Raw genomic sequence first — 17,059 nt, forward strand, 5'->3', positions numbered from 1 at the left:
CCTTTCAGCCCTTCAACCATGTAAGTAGATGTCGACTTCCATGTCTAACCGGATGCAACTGAGTACCAGTGTTTTACAAGGAGCGACTCTCTGACCTCCTCAACCCCGGCAACCCAATACCCCTTGATTTCTGTCCTGTATCCCTATGTCCCTGTGTCCCGATTGTGATCCCGTGATTTGATGCGGTTTTTTTTTTAAATAGATAGATTGAAGAGGAAGATTTATATGTATAATAACATCCATTAAATGGGGATACACCCCGTGCGAAACCGGGGCGGTTCACTAGTACTATTTATCAATCGTAAACAAGAACTTGTTTAAAAAGCGCCTATTTTCCCTTGTCTTTTCGTTCGTTTAACGCGCGGTTTAAACCTTGAATACCTTCAAAAACTACAAACGTCTTTCCAGAGCCACAAACCAACAGTGGAATGTCCGCGAAGCTACCTCATGTGTGACGATGGTACAAACTGCGTATCACTGTTAGGCGTCTGCAATGGCCGACAAGACTGTTACGATGGTACTGATGAACTCAACTGCACCAACGCGGCTACTGAAAACACCCATATGTATCAAGTGAGTCGAGTGAGTCAAACTTGTGTTACGGAAATGTGTCTTATGTGCTTGGGGTATGGTTCAAAATCGACTGTGATGATTTGCTTTAAGTAGATATGTAACGCAAATATAGTTCAGAGTACGTTGTCTTACATAAATTACCTTGCTGAATACTAAATATGTAGCAGTATTTTTGTGTTACAAACTATTTTCGAATATACCTGATGTATCAACTTCTAATATTATTATTATTAACTTTAACTTCTAGTTCCTAAGCATCGGAGTAGACCAGTCTTCGATAAACTCGACGAGTTTCCTCATATCATGCTGGATGGCTCAACAGAAGACGGTACTCTATAGCTTCTTGCCGTCCATAGCTAAAGTCAGCGACGGAGTCTGGTCCAACAAGACTTGGACTAATGACAGTATTTATAGGTAAGATAATAATTACTACTAGGACTCCATTTGACTAGGCAGTTCACTAAAGGAGTTTTTACACAAATATGTACCAAACAAGGGAACCAGACGTTCGTTTGTTTGTTTGTTCATGTGTTTTAAATACTTAATGATTTAATTAATTTCACAATTGTAGATTTGTAGCGATATTTATTTTTTGACCTGAGTTGTAAAAGTTACGTTAGTTAAATAGAAAGTCATATCACGACTGTTTATTTTTACACAAGAGCCTACTCAAATACTGTACTGCATTAGTATCCAACTTTGTGAGTCAAAGTGATATAAAAAAATGAATTTCGTGGTAACACACTTTTTTTTTGTTGATAGGTTTACAGACTTGGAGCCTTACACGAATTACAATGTTACCTTCTACATACGAGACAGCAAGTCGAATAAAACTTATCCCTCATTGAAATATGTTAACACTACCACTGGGGAAGGGGGTAAGTTACAACATCTTTCTATTCTTCGTTTTAGGCTGTGTTATCTAAAAAAATGAATTTTAAAGAGGATAGTTAAAAAACTATATTTACAAGTCGTAACAAGCCTTATAAGCTGGCTACCTGATGGTGTTATACAAAATACCAATAGCATTTTTTTTTTCCAGTACTCCTCAGTATTTCTTTAACCATTTGTTAGTTTAACTTAATGAAATGAAATGAAATGAAATGAAATTATTTATTTGCTATGAATGTAGGTACAAAAATATGGTGTTAAGTGAAAGTAGAGTCCAGTACATTCTACCATGAGGCATGCAAAATTTTATAAAATATAATTTAAAAAAATGCAATTATTTGTCTTAAATCAAATTGTGCTAAAAATATTGTCCAAAATTCAAATGTAAAGTTCAAAAGTTCAATATATAGTTAAGAAATACAATGTCAATAATAAAATAATACAATAAAAAACAAAAACGATGGTACAATGTCAATAATAAAATAATACAAATAAAAAAAAAAACAAAAACGATGGTAAGATTAAAATAAAAAAACATGACTAATATAAATAGTACAATTGGGAGTCATGAAGAAATTATTTTTTTTTATAAATAATCATATACATTCGTCGTTCAAAAAATCATCTATTGTATAATAACATTTTTCAATCAGCAATTTTTTTAGTTTCTTTTTAAATAATTCTAATGTACAGTTTTTTATACTGTCAGGTATTTTATTGTATACCACTGGACCCATATGCATTATACTCTTTTTTAGCAGTGCTGTTTTAAATTGACCTGTATATAAAAGATTTTTATATTGTGATCTTATTAATGTCGATCTTGTCGAGTGATCTATCCTTGAACAAAACAAACTCATATTACCCTTTACAAACAATGCCATTTCTAAGATGTAGATTGATGGAAAAGTAAGTAAATTGAGAGACTTAAACATAGGGACACAGCTGTCAGTTGAATTTATTCCAGTCATTGATCTAAGACAATATTTTTGGGCTCTGAAAATCCTTTCTCTCTCACTACAATTACCCCAAAAAACAACTCCATATCTTAAAACTGAAACAACCAGACCGTGATAAGCAATAAGAATTGTATCAGTGTTACATACTTACATTTATACAATAATATTTTCTAGAACCATCCCCACCAATTCGGCTAAGCGTGAGACAGCTGATCGGTCGCCGCATCAACATAGTTTGGGACCGTCCGGAACAACCGCGCGGAAACATACGCTACTACACTCTGTACTACGCCCCACCACTCCCCCCCGTCGACAAGATCATACCGGCGAACGGTAATAAGACCCTGTCCGTCGATGTCACCGGATTCTTCGAACCCTTTAATAATTATTCCTTCTGGGTAAGTTCTTGTCGGAAGTAATGACGCGCATATTGTAGGGGCGCATCAATTCATATGTAGGCAACTACGTATCCTATATTATTTAATTAATTTTTGGTACACATAAATGGTCAGCCTACATCTTGTATATGCCTTAATAGAAAATGGCATGACTGTCCATGCCGTCGTACTTGCTCTCTACTGCTTCATATTTATTTCGTACCAATGTCATACATTACAAAACCCTATTTAGAAGCTCTAGAAGACACAAAATACTTATAAAAACTTACCATTTTACGTTCACAGGTGACAGCTTCAAACGGTGCTTTTACTTCAAAATCATCTCAAGTGATGAACATAACGTTCGACCCGGCTAACGATGTGGATGACCTCGTGAATGCCAGTATGACGACACTGAATGCGACCGCGGTCAGACTCGAGTGGCATCAGATACGCAACGTCGATGGGTACATCGTCAGGATGAGGTTGCCTCCCGAATATGCTATACGCGAGCCTGTTACTACTAAAGCGACTAATATTACGCGTAAGTAGTGTTTTTTTTTTGTATTAGAAATTTGCTGAAAAAAGAGGTACCCACCTTATGCGTTTAAAAGTAGTAGAATAGAATAGAATAAACGTTTATTGTCTCCCGTACTACAGCTAGTAGTGTTCTAAATGATTTGAAGATTATTATTATTAATTTTAAAGTTAAGTTAGTTTAGTTAATTAAGTTTGTTTTGAAAAAAATTAGGACATATTTTGTTTAATTTGTCTTGCGTGGCATGTGGCGTTTTCGATCCTATCAAATTAAATAAAAAAAAAATGTACTATGGAGTACTACGAGTATCCACTTGTCATATCGCGTATGTCTATCTATATTCATACGTGATATAGAAATTAGTATTTATGTACTATTATGTCAAACAAAATGCCAGCAGACTTTAAATAACTCATCAAACTCATCACTTTTTCTTTCAGTTACCAACCTACCCCCTGGCGTATTAACATACATCGACATAAAAGCTTACAAGAACAACGTATTTGGCGATCCATTCACCATCCCACTACGAACGGCCGGAACCAAAGACGAAACTCTCAACTTTACCGCCATTTTGTCCAAAGAGAAGAAAACGTCTGTACAAGTTGTATGGGGACCGCCCGCTGGTGATCGGTACAAGAATAAGGAGTTGGAATATGAAGTGCATTACACTAATATGATACATAGAACTAATCCTGGGGAGATGTCGAATGGTAAGTTCTGTCGTGTTTTGAACTGCGATATTTGGAGACTTGAGTTTTATGCAATATTTTATGTCTCCTTTATTACTCGAGGTGAACTTTGTTGAATATGGAAGGGTGACGTGAAAGATAAAGATAAAAAGTCATTTATTCAAAGTAGACTAAAAATCAGCACTTTTTGAAGGTCAAATTCACAAAAGACAGCCCTCAAAACGCCCGCTCGCAAAAGGAAATAAACATTTTCAGGTGTTTGATGCTTAGTGTAGTGGCTATTTATAGTTTAAAGGTGGTTACAACTAGTCTCTATTAAATGCTAGTTTTAGGGGATTCTAAAGAGTAAACATATTCGTAAGCACGAATAAGGGATTGTTGTCGGTTAAAATGAGGGTATATTATTATCTACAAATTTTAAAGTTTTTTTTTGTCTCAGTAAAAAGAGCTTAGGCCCTTAACTTAGAATCGTGTTATTTATCCTTAATATCTCTTTTTTATGTAAAATCATCATGTTTTCACTGTGGGTGCAGCGTGAGGAAGTATAAATAAATAAATAATTTATTATGTTCTACTACTCACCTTTAGACTCCTACTAACTAAAACCGACCATGTTCCTTCTTTTTATGTACCAAGGCCGCGGTACCTCCCATCTGTTTAGACTTTAAACCAAATATTTTTCTTGTACAGACACCCGCATTATAACAAAGAACACGAGCGTCCTAATAGAAGGCTTGCACGCGTGTGAGAGCTACGTGTTCACCGTGGGGCTGCGAGGCGGACCGCTCGCCAAGTTCGTCGAGATCATCACCAGGGAGAATGATAAGTGAGTGCAGATAAATAGATTTATGGTCAGTTTCACTGGTTACTGAAAAAGTGTCAGTTAGCTATCTGATAGTTAATGATATCTGCCAGATATAGTCTACTTGTTATTTCTGCCAGATATTGTCTGTACTTGTGATTATTATCCGAGACCTATGCAACAATCTATCTAAAAAGTACGCCAGTTATACATTTTTTTAAAATACATCGAGTCAAATTGTGACAGACTGTCTTAATTCATTCTTCATTCATTCATTGCTCATTGGAAATGTTAAAACCACATAAGATAATGAAACATGTCTTTATGTCCATTACAAAAGGTACTTTCGTTATGTTACTCAGGGCTCCAGTGAAGAACTTGCGCGTAGAATATGACGAGGACAAAGCAGAAATGAAGATCCTATGGGACGCCAATTGCAACGCTCTGAGCAAAGCAGCCACGTATTTGGTAAGATTTAAATATATTGTACCAGCTTCTTCTTCACCCGCGTCCCGAAAAAACTGCTTTCCGTAACCGAATGGTGGCGAAAACTATCCCATGTCATTCTCCCTGGTCTAAACAACCTTACGTCTCATTTTTTAGATTAATCAGTCCAGCCGTTCACGAGTGATGGCGTGAGCACGGGATATAGGGACTCATTTTCATAAATATAGTTTTATTTATTTTACACAGTAGCGGATCTGCCGTAGTGGGCACAGTAGGCATATCAATAACTCAATTTACTTGTCACACTTCATTTTATGCTAAGCACTCCCTTATATCTTCTCTACTACCCCTATGTACTCCCCTATATGCTGTTTTCTATTTGTCCTCTTGTATACCACTTTTCCTCTTATGTACTCTCCCTGTGCACTCCTCCATAAACTGTTATATGAACTTCACTATATACGCCTCTGTACATACTACCCTTATGTACCCCTAATTAATAACGTATCCCCAGAATGAAATTCATATAGTCTAATGCAATTTTTCTCTTTCTAGCTGGACATAACCGAACTGACGAATAACAAGGAGAGCCACTACGAATTGGTGCCGTCGAAATCGTCAAGCTATTCGCACGTCATTGTCAATGTGCCCGTCGGTGGACGATACAATATCTGTGTCCATGTGAGTGTTTCATTTATTATGTATTTACTGTTCTTAGGGGTTTCATTCGTGTCTCTTAAAAAGTAGCATATAAATCGTCTGAATAAATCTGTCTAAGTTATGGGAAAACTAAAACAGTTATTTTTGTTGTCAAAGAATTCAGAATCACCATGTTTTAATTCTTCATGTATGTTATAGTAATGACAAATTTTATTTGTTTTGATTTTTCGGATGACTTACGGCTAGAATAAACACACTATAATATAGTTGAATGGCGACTCGCAACCAACTTCGAAAAAGTTGTATACTTTTTCAGCACAGCGACTCTTTAGCTCGGATTTTTTCAGCTGCCTTTAATTTTAGTACGAACTTATCTAAAAATTTGTGGTGACAGGTGAACGTAGAAGACGCAGCGCTTCAGTGCACGCAGGTGCGAGGTCAGCGCCTGCAGCCGCCCAGCGGCGTGCTGGCGTGGCTGTCGCCCAACGGACACGTCATGGTCAGCTGGGACGCCGGCCAGCCGCATAAGTCAGTACACAATTATACTTCATTTTATGTATTATTTTTTATGCAAGCCCATCAACAGCAGCGTAACATAAAAAAGAAAACAAAGAATTGTAATAATATGAAACATATACCCTTGTCTTTATATTATCTATGGTTCGCTCCTGTAAAATAGTTTGACCTTAGAAGCATTCAAATATCGATGTCAAAATCCTATTCGTTATAAATATCGATTCGAATAAAATCGAATAGGATTTAAATCATTTACGTCGATAATCGGTGGCTTTTTGATGTTGCCAAGGTTGTCTAAAAAAATCATTTATATTTAGTTTGAGAAATAATTTGTGACAGCGGGAGCAGCTTTGTATGGGCATTTAGCTAATGAAAGTCTTGACACCATTATTAATTGTCTTTGATTTTTATTTCAGTATTTCCTAGCCCTAAAATTACTATTAATTTATTTTGAAAATATATAAAAAAATATTTTTTATCCGCCAGGAACGAATACGAAGTGATAGTCTCTGAGAAGGAAATCCCAGAAGACTTGCTACACCCCACTGAAGATATGCGCACGATGAAGGCGGAGATGTCACCCTGCTTGATGGCGTCGCCCGAGGGGGTGACGGGGCCTCTGTACGTCGGCGTCAGGACTGTCACCCCGGAGGGGTATTACAGCGATCTTAGTGAAGTGCATACTTTGACTATGGAAGGTAAGCAGCAATAATGTTTAAAAAGAAAATTGATCAGGTTTTGAAAAGTAGTAGTGAAAGCAGTGTGGACTGTCTTTTTTATTTCAACTTTTATAATCAGGTGACTATGATATGACCCATTAATATTTAACTTATATAACACTCTAAAAATGTTACGGTAAAGATTGGCTGGAAAGGAAATGAATTCTTTGATTGTTTTTCTAACATGCTTTTTTGTTATTGTACAGGAGGCAACTTTTCTAGGCCATTTTATCATCATCTCCCGAGCCTTTTCCCTACTATGTTGGGGTCGGCTTCGAGGTCATTTATCAGCTACTATATTTACTTGTGTAAACGCGTATTGACCAAGAGAGCGGCTTTGCGAGCCAGCCTCGGACATTTGCCGCACTAAGCATGCCGCGCGAGGTGGCCTCGGTTTGTAAGTTTTTTTAATCCGAAGCTGCCTCGGGCGGCAAGGCTGAGCCACCATGATCATTGACGCTCAATGCAACTTGAGGCAAAACGTTACCGTCTTGAGTGAGCGCGGCAAATACTGAGGCACCTTTGAGCAAAACCGACAACGCTCGGCTCGGGCTGCGGTACGCGCGGGCGAGTCAGCACGTGCGTTTGCCTCGGGCGAGGCACGTTTTGACGTAGGTACTGAGGATTTGCCTCTCGAGGCTGCTCGTTTAATCATTACGCGGTTAATGATTAACCTATTCCCCAATATGTGCAGCGTCGGAGCTGGAAGGTCCGTCGCCACTGCGTGCGATGTGGTGGGGCTGGGGCGGAGCCCTGTTAGCGTGTGCAGTACTTGGCGGAGCCCTGCTGCACGTGCTGCTGCGCCACCGCCGCCTGGCGCGCTCGTTCCTGCGCTTCACCGCGCACACGCCGCGCTACGACAGCCGCCGCGGACAGGCCATCATTGGCGACCACGGTATGTACACATACTTCTAGTTGTCACCTTTCACCACAATACGAACTTCAATTCGTTCATGGTGCGAGTTCCGACTCATCACATCGAGACCTTCCTCAAAGAAGAGTTTTGGCCGAAGAGTATCGTCTATCGGAGGTTCCGAGGAAGGCTACGCAACACCTCGCAGCATAACACGACGCCGACACTTCGTCTGCATTAAGTTTTAAGTTATTTATATGAAATATGTATTAGGATATAATTTAATGTTATAATATGAACCTTAGATGCCTGATTTAAATAAATAAATAAATCCTACTAAATGTTCGACAGATGCTATTGGTGTCACCCTTTTTAATTACATAATGTGGCAAATGACGATAACCGCGTCTTCGAAATCGAAAAATTTTTAATTAAATTACTTAAGTATGTAGTCTGTCAAAATCGAATCTCTTGATATTTAAAAGAAATACTATATTATATAGTGAATGTAAAACTTTATTATTTAAATCAAATCAAACTTACAGCTAAAGAAAAGTGCTAAAAATAACCATTATTTGCTTCAGATGACGACGACGTGCCTCCGATCCACGGGTTTTCAGACGACGAGCCGCTCGTGATCGCGTGAGCACCCAACTTGTGATGTAACCGTGATCTTGTCTAAAACATAGTATTTATTTTTTCATAAAAAAAAAAACTCACATCTTAAGACAAATTGTAGTCTGCTTGTGGTTGTAAAATTGAATTAGTTACAATAGTCGAATTTATTTTATTATCGTTATATTACAACTGCAGTGCATAGGGACATCGATCTAACACATCGATATGTATATTTTTAATTTTTTACTTCATAACGCCCCGAGTATTATTATGTTATTCAGAAGCAATTTATATTATTTTAGTTTTAAAGTAGCTGCGAACATTCCTTGAACACCTTTTTAGCCGAATTAGTGTCAATGACAGAGTGTGCCGGAATGTCCGCAGCGTAACCGACGGGCTGTAAATGGTAAGACTTGTTAAATTATGTTTATAATCTACGTAAAGACATAAGTTATAAGTTTCCGGAGATACGGAATCGTAGGCGACATGAACAATTCTCATTTCATATAATCGGCACCAAAGAATAGAAGTACAACATAAAGAGATATTAACATCTATGCTGAACTGTTGTTACATTATCGTGGATCTCGACATTCCCAATGTGTTTGTGTAATGTTTTTTACTTTAGTTCCTATACAAGTTTAGTGCCGCGTCATCTTATTGACCAGTCTTGTGAAATTGTTAAGTTATCGTTATATGGCTGGGCTCATGTATTATGTAAACTGTGAACATTTAAAGATAATAAATGTTTAAAAGTCCGTTATTGTTTTATTTTCCTTTACCTTATATTAGTCCTTTAATACTGCAATAGCCCGCATGGCCCATTCATGTATGGGCAGTAGAACGAGCGTACTGTCCCGAGACACGGCGATCGCTACCGCCGCTTGACGTCCGTGCATGCTGCAAATCAACGAACCGCCTATACCAGTCTGTGAAACGAATAGTTATGACATTCCTGTGCAGATTCATTAAATTGCTTGGGAGGTGTTGGGCCCAGGTTTGTGCAGAACGATCCTATTTGGGTCCTATACTAAAAAATATCATTGAGTATTGAAAACCTTGCTAGATAAATAATACACGATTGATTACGTAAAAGTCTGAAGGTAGTTCTTATTTAATTACCTCTATCATTTAGAGAGAAAGAAAGAGTGTCAATGGAGCTTCTTGCCCGCTCTTCTCCATGACACCAACTTTTTGGAACTGTGCAACTAATGTGACGTTTCGTAGTAGCCTGCAATAGGCCTATTTGAAATAAAAACATTTGACTTTGAACGTATGTATTCAAAAAGAATAAAGGGACGTTAATGTTGCCAGCAAACTTGTGCGGAGTAGTAAGGTACATAAGGGTTAATTAATAACTCTTTGGAGTTATAAATGCTTGTTATGAGTTGTTACTTACCACCGTACTGCGGGCCTGCACAGATGCGCACAATGCTTCTTTCGGCACGTTGATCCCATTGAGCGATAGTCGTCCGTTGCAAGTATGAAGTGATGCACGTTGCCACCGAGACTTTGGACGCATGGCTAAGGACAGAAGAGAGGCCTTATTATAGTGTGTCTCAAAATTTTTTTCTTGATCATCATTTCATCTGTCTAGCATTTCCCGGCTGTGTTGGTGGCTAACATCCGACCGGATGCAGATGGTATTTCGATGGAACGACTGCTTTTCTGACCTCCTGAACCCGTACAGCACGACATGCTTTGGGAAGGCTGGTTACACATTTTCCGACTTTTGTCCACCCTGACCTTCAGTGCGGTGTCATGTTATCAATGAATCACCTCTGATTATTACCTATCACAAAAAATAAAATGAAAATATATTAGGAGTTACCAACCTTGATCAAATCCTCCCCATCCGATGAACAGGCATTCATCTCCCAATCGCGGATCAGCTAAACACGCCGGATGAATATTGGTCCCAAGTCTAAACGGTCGCTTCCAGTGCTGAAAATAAATACGTGTAAGCAAATACATAGGTATCTAATAAATAACTAAAATTAAGTTTGTTTTGAGAGTTAACAAAATAATATTGATTGAATGAAGTTTCCAAAGTCAAAACGTGTCCTTTGGTTTTAGGGTGAAGCAGGAGGAAAGTGACACTGGTTTTAGCCATTATAGTACCTACAGCAGAATTTCACAGCTTATCACATTAATTTACTGGTCCCAATTTTAGGGCGTCATGTACACGAAATCAGAGACCCCGACAGCAAAAGTGACTCACCAAAAACGCCAAGTTGTTGTTCAATCCCCCATGCTTATATTGGGGATGCAAGCGGTAGGAAATGACTCGGCTTCTTGACCGCGATCTCTCATTGAGGTTCCAAAGTCCGACGATTAGTGTCACGTCCCCGGGGGAGCTCCTGGTAACGTGAATACAAGGGTTACTCATGACCCCTGACTACAATTATAGTGATTGCTATAATTAGTACAGGGGCATGACTAAACACCATTTCGTAATAAATAAATAAATACCTTTGCAAGCTCGCGTATAGCATCAATTTATATTATTACCTAATAAGGAAAAAGGATTATACCTGTTATTGCAAAAGTACAAATTGTGGCTACAAGGGTTTAAATCCCAATTCCAAGTAAATACTGAAAGGTCGTGGACTTTGGTCTCTTTGACAGAGATACCAAACTTCCACGAATCATTTGTATAACGTAACGCGGTGTCCTGCGTGAGCGACGAACGCGACGCGATGCGACGCAACACGACGCGACGTAATGCGACGCGATGCTATACGCCACAAATGTCCTACGTGATTTTGGTCATTACTTCTCAAATCATGTAGAAGTACAGTACAATTTTGCTTGAAAGTTCATATTTAAAGTACAGACAGCAACATTCTTTCAAGTTCTTTGTACTTAATAAACGATTTCTATAATGTTTATGTTTTTTGTCCCACAACAATCTTTATTCACGCACTGCGGCGATCAACGCTTCTGAATAGTTCGTGGTGTCGCATCTGGTCGCCCTCAAAACAAGTTCGCGTTACGTCGCGTCTCGCCGCAGACTGTCACATAGGCCGCATGTGGGGAATGCCGTTGAGTTGATCACGTTCGTCGCGTTAGCAGCATCGCGTCGCGTCGCGTTCGTCGTTCATGCAGGACACCGCGTAAGCGTGGATTTTACATAGGCGAATAGATGTGATATATGAACCTAAAGTACAGATTTTCATACTTAGTTTGACTTCCTCTACCCAGTTACCTGGGCAACCCAATAACCATTGGTAAGACTGGTTGTCCGACTTATTGGCTTCTGATTACCCGTAACGCCTGCCAAAGCTGTTAAATGATAGCTAAATGTTTTACTAAGGGACGAAGATATCTTCGAAAGAAACTTGAGTGGACCAGCTCACCTATGCACGCAATCTGCTGCAGTGACGGCAGCTTGGGGATGAATGAGCGTGGCGTAGCATTGCACAACGTTCAGCTTATGTGTCGGTACCACTAGTGCCAGCCAGGGGTGCGAGCCGTTCTCTGTGTCACCTATCTGCTTGCCTTGTAAGATAGAGATTGAAAGTTAAGCCCCAATAAATTAATTGTGGTTTCAAGAAAGCCCAAGAAACAGTCTTCTCCAACCACACTAAGTTATTAATATTATCTTAATTTAGACCTCGTTAAATATTTCCGAAGATATTTTAACAATCCAAAGTTATTAATGCAGACGGCAATTTCCTTTCATAGAAGTTGACTAAATAAAGATAAATGAAGACAACTTTCTTATATTCAATCTAGGTCAAAATGCTCACCTTTATTTTTTGAATTCAAAGTCTTTGATGTCTTTCCACAACCATGAAATACTTGAAGGTCTTCAAAATCACTATTATTAATTTCAGAACTCGCTTCAAAGGGTCCATTAACTAATGATTCCTTGCTATCATCCTCTGCAAAGCTTTCCGTTGTTGTTGTTCTCGCTACAAATGGTCGCGGCTTACTTTTGTTTCTCATTAAATTAAGGAGTTTAAAATCTTGTAAAACATTGAAGTCTGGGTTGGACTGATAGCTAATAGTTTGACTTTCTGCTTTGTAGTTCGATTCGTCTGATGCGGTCGATAATTTTAATGGCTTCCCGCGTTTAGATTTCTTGTCAGTTCCTGTAACAAGGATATTAATAGTTAATAAGTGTATTAGTTTGATTTTTAGAGAGGTAAATCTAGTTTGAAGACTTGCCGAGTCTAGGATCAATAGTAGAGTATCCGAACTGGCCACTGTCATTATCGTCATAATCCTCATCGCTTCCATATACTGAACCTTTATTTTTATTGAAGAAAGTCCAATCAGGACGACTTTGTCCATGATCCGAATATAATCCAGTGAGTCCCGGTTTTGGTACTTCAACTACATAATCTTCAACATAATCATCTATATAATCATATCTTGTGTTCGGTTCTTGTTTCTGATTGTTTTGGTGTTTCAAATTTTTTACATTCCAATATGGGTCGTCGTAATCGTAGTCAGGAGTAGAAATCTTTGTCTGTGTAGGCTTTGATTTGTGGCTTTGTTGTGCATATCTACGTTGAAGCAAAATGTCTCTTTGCTTTTGAGCATAATTTTCCTTGTTCGATCTTTTGGGTCGCTTTATTTTTCTTGAGGTGTCCGGGAATATTATTTTTGATTGTTCCTGGTTTTTATTTTCTAACGGAAGCACACAACATATTTTGTATTGGTTATTGTTGATTTTGCTTGCTGCTCTGAAAATTATAGATATAAAAAAAGGAAATTCTATTGAAAAATATACTTCGAGAATTATATTTATATTGATTGTCGAACTTACTTGATATCTAAAACGACTCCGTTACGCTGACTGCATTCGGCTCTTTTTATAAATGTGCAAATACTTTCAGACTGTTTCTCTCGGTAATTCATATTAAATGATATTTTATCATTGTACAGAATGCTCCCATTATTTATATTTTCAGTATTGTTTTCACTCGTAGTAGTGGGTGAAACAGTTGTAGAATTAAATAAATCTTTCCATATAAAATTATCGCCATCAGGAAATCTAAATGTGAATTTGTCACCAATCTCAGGCGAGTCAGTTCGTTCCTCTCCAGATTCTGTAATACTGTTACTGTTTACATTACTAAAATAAACTTTCTTTTCTTCTTCTGGCCACTTTATAATGTTGTGATTAACTATTTCTTTAGAGGCTCTTTCAGGTTCACTATTACTGATACTTATACTCTCCGAAAATTCTACTTCACTGTCTGGTTTGTTATCTCTAAATACAATTCTCGCACTTTCATCCGTATCAAACTCACTCAAATTTTCAAACGTAGGTGGCGGTGGTCGCACACTCTGAAAGCTGGCTAGTTTATCGTTTAACCACCAGAACTCGCCGTTTATTTGGGCAAAAGAGAATTTTATTAGAAAGAAATAAAAGAGATATTGCACCTGCATCGTTTTGGAATAGGTGCTCGTTTGTTAGATAATTTAGTTCAAATGCAGGATGTTGCACTTGTTGCAATGTTGTCGCGTGATTTCGTTATAATGCACTGGTCTATTATTCGACTACAATTATGTTATTCGCGTTGGCTACACGCTCTGTTCCCGCGCACGTCCTGTGACTGTAATTTTATGTCGAGCACTGAACTGACCAGCTTTTGTTTTGGTATCTCTACAGTTAAGTAGGCAATGTAGTTCGTCTCGTATGTCGATAACAATTTGCGATTTTATTTTGAACCTTTAAGCGATTTTAAAATTATTATTGATTGATAGGTAGTATATAGATTATAGATCATAGGTACTCACAGAAACACTAACTGAATTTCACGATTCATTTTTATCTAACTGCCATATTTTATCAACTGCGAAATTATATAGACGCTTGTAACTTTATAGTATATCTATGTAATTGACGACTCTCAAATCCTGACCCCGAATTGCAGAAGAAAACCTGCTGAATGTCGTAGCAATCAAGAAAATATTTAGGTGTGGTGGTTGTAACTAAATATTCGTAGGTACGTATTATTAGCATCCCATCATCATTGAGGAAGAAGCATGAAGTTATCACAGTTACAGTCCATACCCACTAATTCAGATACCTTCTATTTAGATCAAGTACATCAGACAATACAGTAAACAATTAAAGTTTGACCTAATAAAACAAAAATGTGATAAATTATGTCCATGACATGAATTCTCGCATATAAACAATCTGTGAATCATTCATCAAGTCTAGTAATCATTACATTATTACTAATAAACACTTAGGTACTTCAATTTAATTTCGTGTTTATAATTAAACAGCTATAAGGATGAACTTGAATTAGTTACTAGGAATGCTTTTTCAACCTGAATAAAATCGTTCTTCTTTCTTTTAAACTTACTTGTGGGATTAGTTTCGTTTCAGTATTTCAGTGGAATCTTTCTGTCAAAACATCAACTAGAGGGATCAAAACTCCCGAACGCAGATATTCCGATCAATTTTTCCGTGTGTAACGTATTGGATGACAAATTAGTTTATGTCGGAGCGTCTCCCTCGGCAACTTCCTCAAACTCCTGATAAGAGTTACTCTAAAAACTTCGTGCAGTTTCCAAATTGATTTCGATCGAAACTAGAAACTTAGTGCTGCCAACCGATAACTTAGTTTGTAGGGAACTAACGGGAATTTGTTTTCTAGTATTCATTAAACTTTTGCAGCTGTTATCCGTTCTGCAGCTCTTGCTATGTGAAGTGGAATAGATGTTGGAGTAATGAAAATTTTCTCTCTCCATTGTCTTTTATTGTTTTCGAGTTGAAATTTATTGAGACTTAAGTCTATTGACTGGGAAGTTATTGATTGATAAATATTGTGTTCTCTTAAATTTTAAAGCTGGGATTCAAAGAACAGAGAAATGCTTTCAACTTTGGTTATTGCTTTGTTTGTAAGGATTTGACCCAAAAACATTTATTTATTCAAGTCTCCAAGTCATTTATGGTTGAAATGTCACGATATGATGCCAATCGCTTGTCTTTCCGATGTGAACGTGGTTCGCAAAAATAAATAAGAAGTAGGTAGGTATGTAAAAGGTCGCAGGGTCGCTTAGTCAAATATGGTTCTAGCTAGGCACATTGCTACAGAATAATAATCTAGTATTTACCTGAATTTCACAAGAGGTCACACATTCGGGAATCATAGCCACGAGTTCGCAAGACTCGCCTATTGTGCCAACGTATCCGCGTATCCTTTTCCCAACTATGACACTGGCTGTGGCTGTAGCTGCCATCTCTTGATACAGATGCGGTGTTTTAAATGGCGCGTCTGCCTGACTGTAACTTCAAATATCGCGAAACAAAGCTAGAATAAAAAAATATATTGTAAGTAAAAACAAAAAATAAACATTCTCACACCAATTTGGCGATATTTACAAAGGCAAGAAACACAGTCGAGTTAAAAGAGCAAAACTATTCTTGTTTATGTGTATTATTCAGACAAGTATTCGTAAGGAGAAGGCAAGGGTTCATTATGTTCATTGTGTATGCAATTAGAATGCATAGCTCGCTTCGATCGCTTCCAGGTTGGTGCAGAAAATTGCAATTGTAGGATTTTTCAAGCGTTCCCTCCACAGAGGAAGGAAAGATCAGCGGAGGTACCATAAGGCAAGCATGGTCACTCGCCTTCTTGTAGGTCAAGTAACGGACGGGGGCATGAACAAAACGATCAGTTACTACTAGACAAACGAAGTGTTCCTTAAAACATCTGTCAACGATTGATCTTAATTCATTGTTGATTTGGTTTTTTAAATGAGTGGGTTTTAAAGAAAGGGTATAACATTTTTTCAACACTACTTTCTTAGAGGAGATTTTCCATTATGAAATCTCCGCTTGTCATTTTGTTTTCCATGGTTCCCTCTGATCGAGGAGTTCCTTTATTGAATAACAAGACTCCGTTTGTTTCATCGTTTATTTTGCGTTGATCGGCAATTGTTATTCATGTTGTGGTTTTGAATTGTCAACTAATTGATTACTTGTTACAGTAGAGGAAGATGAATTTAATTGGAAATGTATTTTACAACAAAATCGGATTTGTCACCGGAATTTTGGACGCAAAATTCTGCCAACGATGGTGTATTTTGTGATCGTTATGCTTTTCTCGTAACAGTTACGTAACGTAAGTATAATTGAAAACCCAATTTTATTCTCTTTTCAAAATTCAAACTTTAAAAGGTAAAATTTTCGGAGAATTACACGGAAGCAATGTCGCGAAGGATCTCGAATCTGTTCCGTTCAACCAGAGAGATTTGTGTGGGCACCGTGAGAGCATTCCGGGGAAATAGTCGCCTTTAGCGCGAGAGCCGAATACTTTACAGAATATGGAAATAAAACCAGCGTCTAAACTTCTGCAAACCAAAAAATGTGGGTAATATTTTTTTCCTTGCGAGTTTCAGTTATGACGTCACCAAAGATCGGTAGTTTTTTTTGTGTAAAT

The 17,059-nt window shown here is 37.8% G+C and overlaps 2 protein-coding genes across 4 annotated transcripts in view; one reads left to right on the forward strand and one right to left on the reverse strand.

Moving 5' to 3' along the window:
• The window catches only part of LOC124636582 (40S ribosomal protein S19a), a 40,638-nt gene extending 31,235 nt beyond the window's left edge, over nucleotides 1–9,403 (forward strand). Inside the window, exons 19-31 of one of the 2 annotated variants that reach the window (XM_047172736.1) lie at nucleotides 409–582; nucleotides 821–987; nucleotides 1,336–1,451; nucleotides 2,598–2,821; nucleotides 3,107–3,344; nucleotides 3,779–4,051; nucleotides 4,721–4,856; nucleotides 5,195–5,300; nucleotides 5,835–5,960; nucleotides 6,334–6,467; nucleotides 6,942–7,153; nucleotides 7,869–8,069; nucleotides 8,612–9,403. In XM_047172736.1, coding sequence (XP_047028692.1) covers nucleotides 409–582; nucleotides 821–987; nucleotides 1,336–1,451; nucleotides 2,598–2,821; nucleotides 3,107–3,344; nucleotides 3,779–4,051; nucleotides 4,721–4,856; nucleotides 5,195–5,300; nucleotides 5,835–5,960; nucleotides 6,334–6,467; nucleotides 6,942–7,153; nucleotides 7,869–8,069; nucleotides 8,612–8,673 — 2,169 coding nt within the window. In that variant the 3' untranslated portion in view covers nucleotides 8,674–9,403. The remainder of the gene's footprint in view (nucleotides 1–408; nucleotides 583–820; nucleotides 988–1,335; nucleotides 1,452–2,597; nucleotides 2,822–3,106; nucleotides 3,345–3,778; nucleotides 4,052–4,720; nucleotides 4,857–5,194; nucleotides 5,301–5,834; nucleotides 5,961–6,333; nucleotides 6,468–6,941; nucleotides 7,154–7,868; nucleotides 8,070–8,611) is intronic. The other variant, XM_047172734.1, reaches the window with a different exon arrangement.
• Nucleotides 8,523–14,701, reverse strand: LOC124636583. 2 transcript variants are annotated; one of them, XM_047172738.1, is made up of 9 exons: nucleotides 13,423–14,701; nucleotides 12,819–13,339; nucleotides 12,398–12,742; nucleotides 12,005–12,146; nucleotides 10,867–11,005; nucleotides 10,481–10,589; nucleotides 10,045–10,169; nucleotides 9,428–9,545; nucleotides 8,523–8,705 (listed from the first exon to the last, which is right to left on the reverse strand). In XM_047172738.1, exons 1-8 carry the CDS (start codon nucleotides 14,046–14,048, stop codon nucleotides 9,471–9,473), a joined length of 2,082 nt encoding a protein of 693 aa, XP_047028694.1. In that variant the 5' UTR covers nucleotides 14,049–14,701; the 3' UTR covers nucleotides 8,523–8,705; nucleotides 9,428–9,470. The 2 variants fall into 2 exon arrangements, with proteins under 2 accessions (XP_047028694.1, XP_047028693.1); XM_047172737.1 differs by having other exon boundaries at nucleotides 9,428–9,574; nucleotides 13,423–14,699.
• Nucleotides 14,702–17,059: the final 2,358 nt, after the last annotated feature.

The sequence above is a fragment of the Helicoverpa zea genome, chromosome 14 (assembly GCF_022581195.2).
Source record: "Helicoverpa zea isolate HzStark_Cry1AcR chromosome 14, ilHelZeax1.1, whole genome shotgun sequence".
Classification (NCBI taxonomy): Eukaryota; Metazoa; Arthropoda; class Insecta; order Lepidoptera; family Noctuidae; genus Helicoverpa; species Helicoverpa zea.

Coding starts and splice junctions, on each gene's coding strand:
- LOC124636583 (XM_047172737.1), bottom strand. CDS start 14,048: ATGCAGGTGCAATATCTCTTTTATTTCTTTCTAATAAAATTCTCTTTT. Junction 13,340..13,422: donor GGAGTCGTTTTAGATATCAA/GTAAGTTCGACA, acceptor TATAATTTTCAG/AGCAGCAAGCAAAATCAACA. Junction 9,575..10,044: donor TGCAGGCCCGCAGTACGGTG/GTAAGTAACAAC, acceptor TTCGTTTCACAG/ACTGGTATAGGCGGTTCGTT.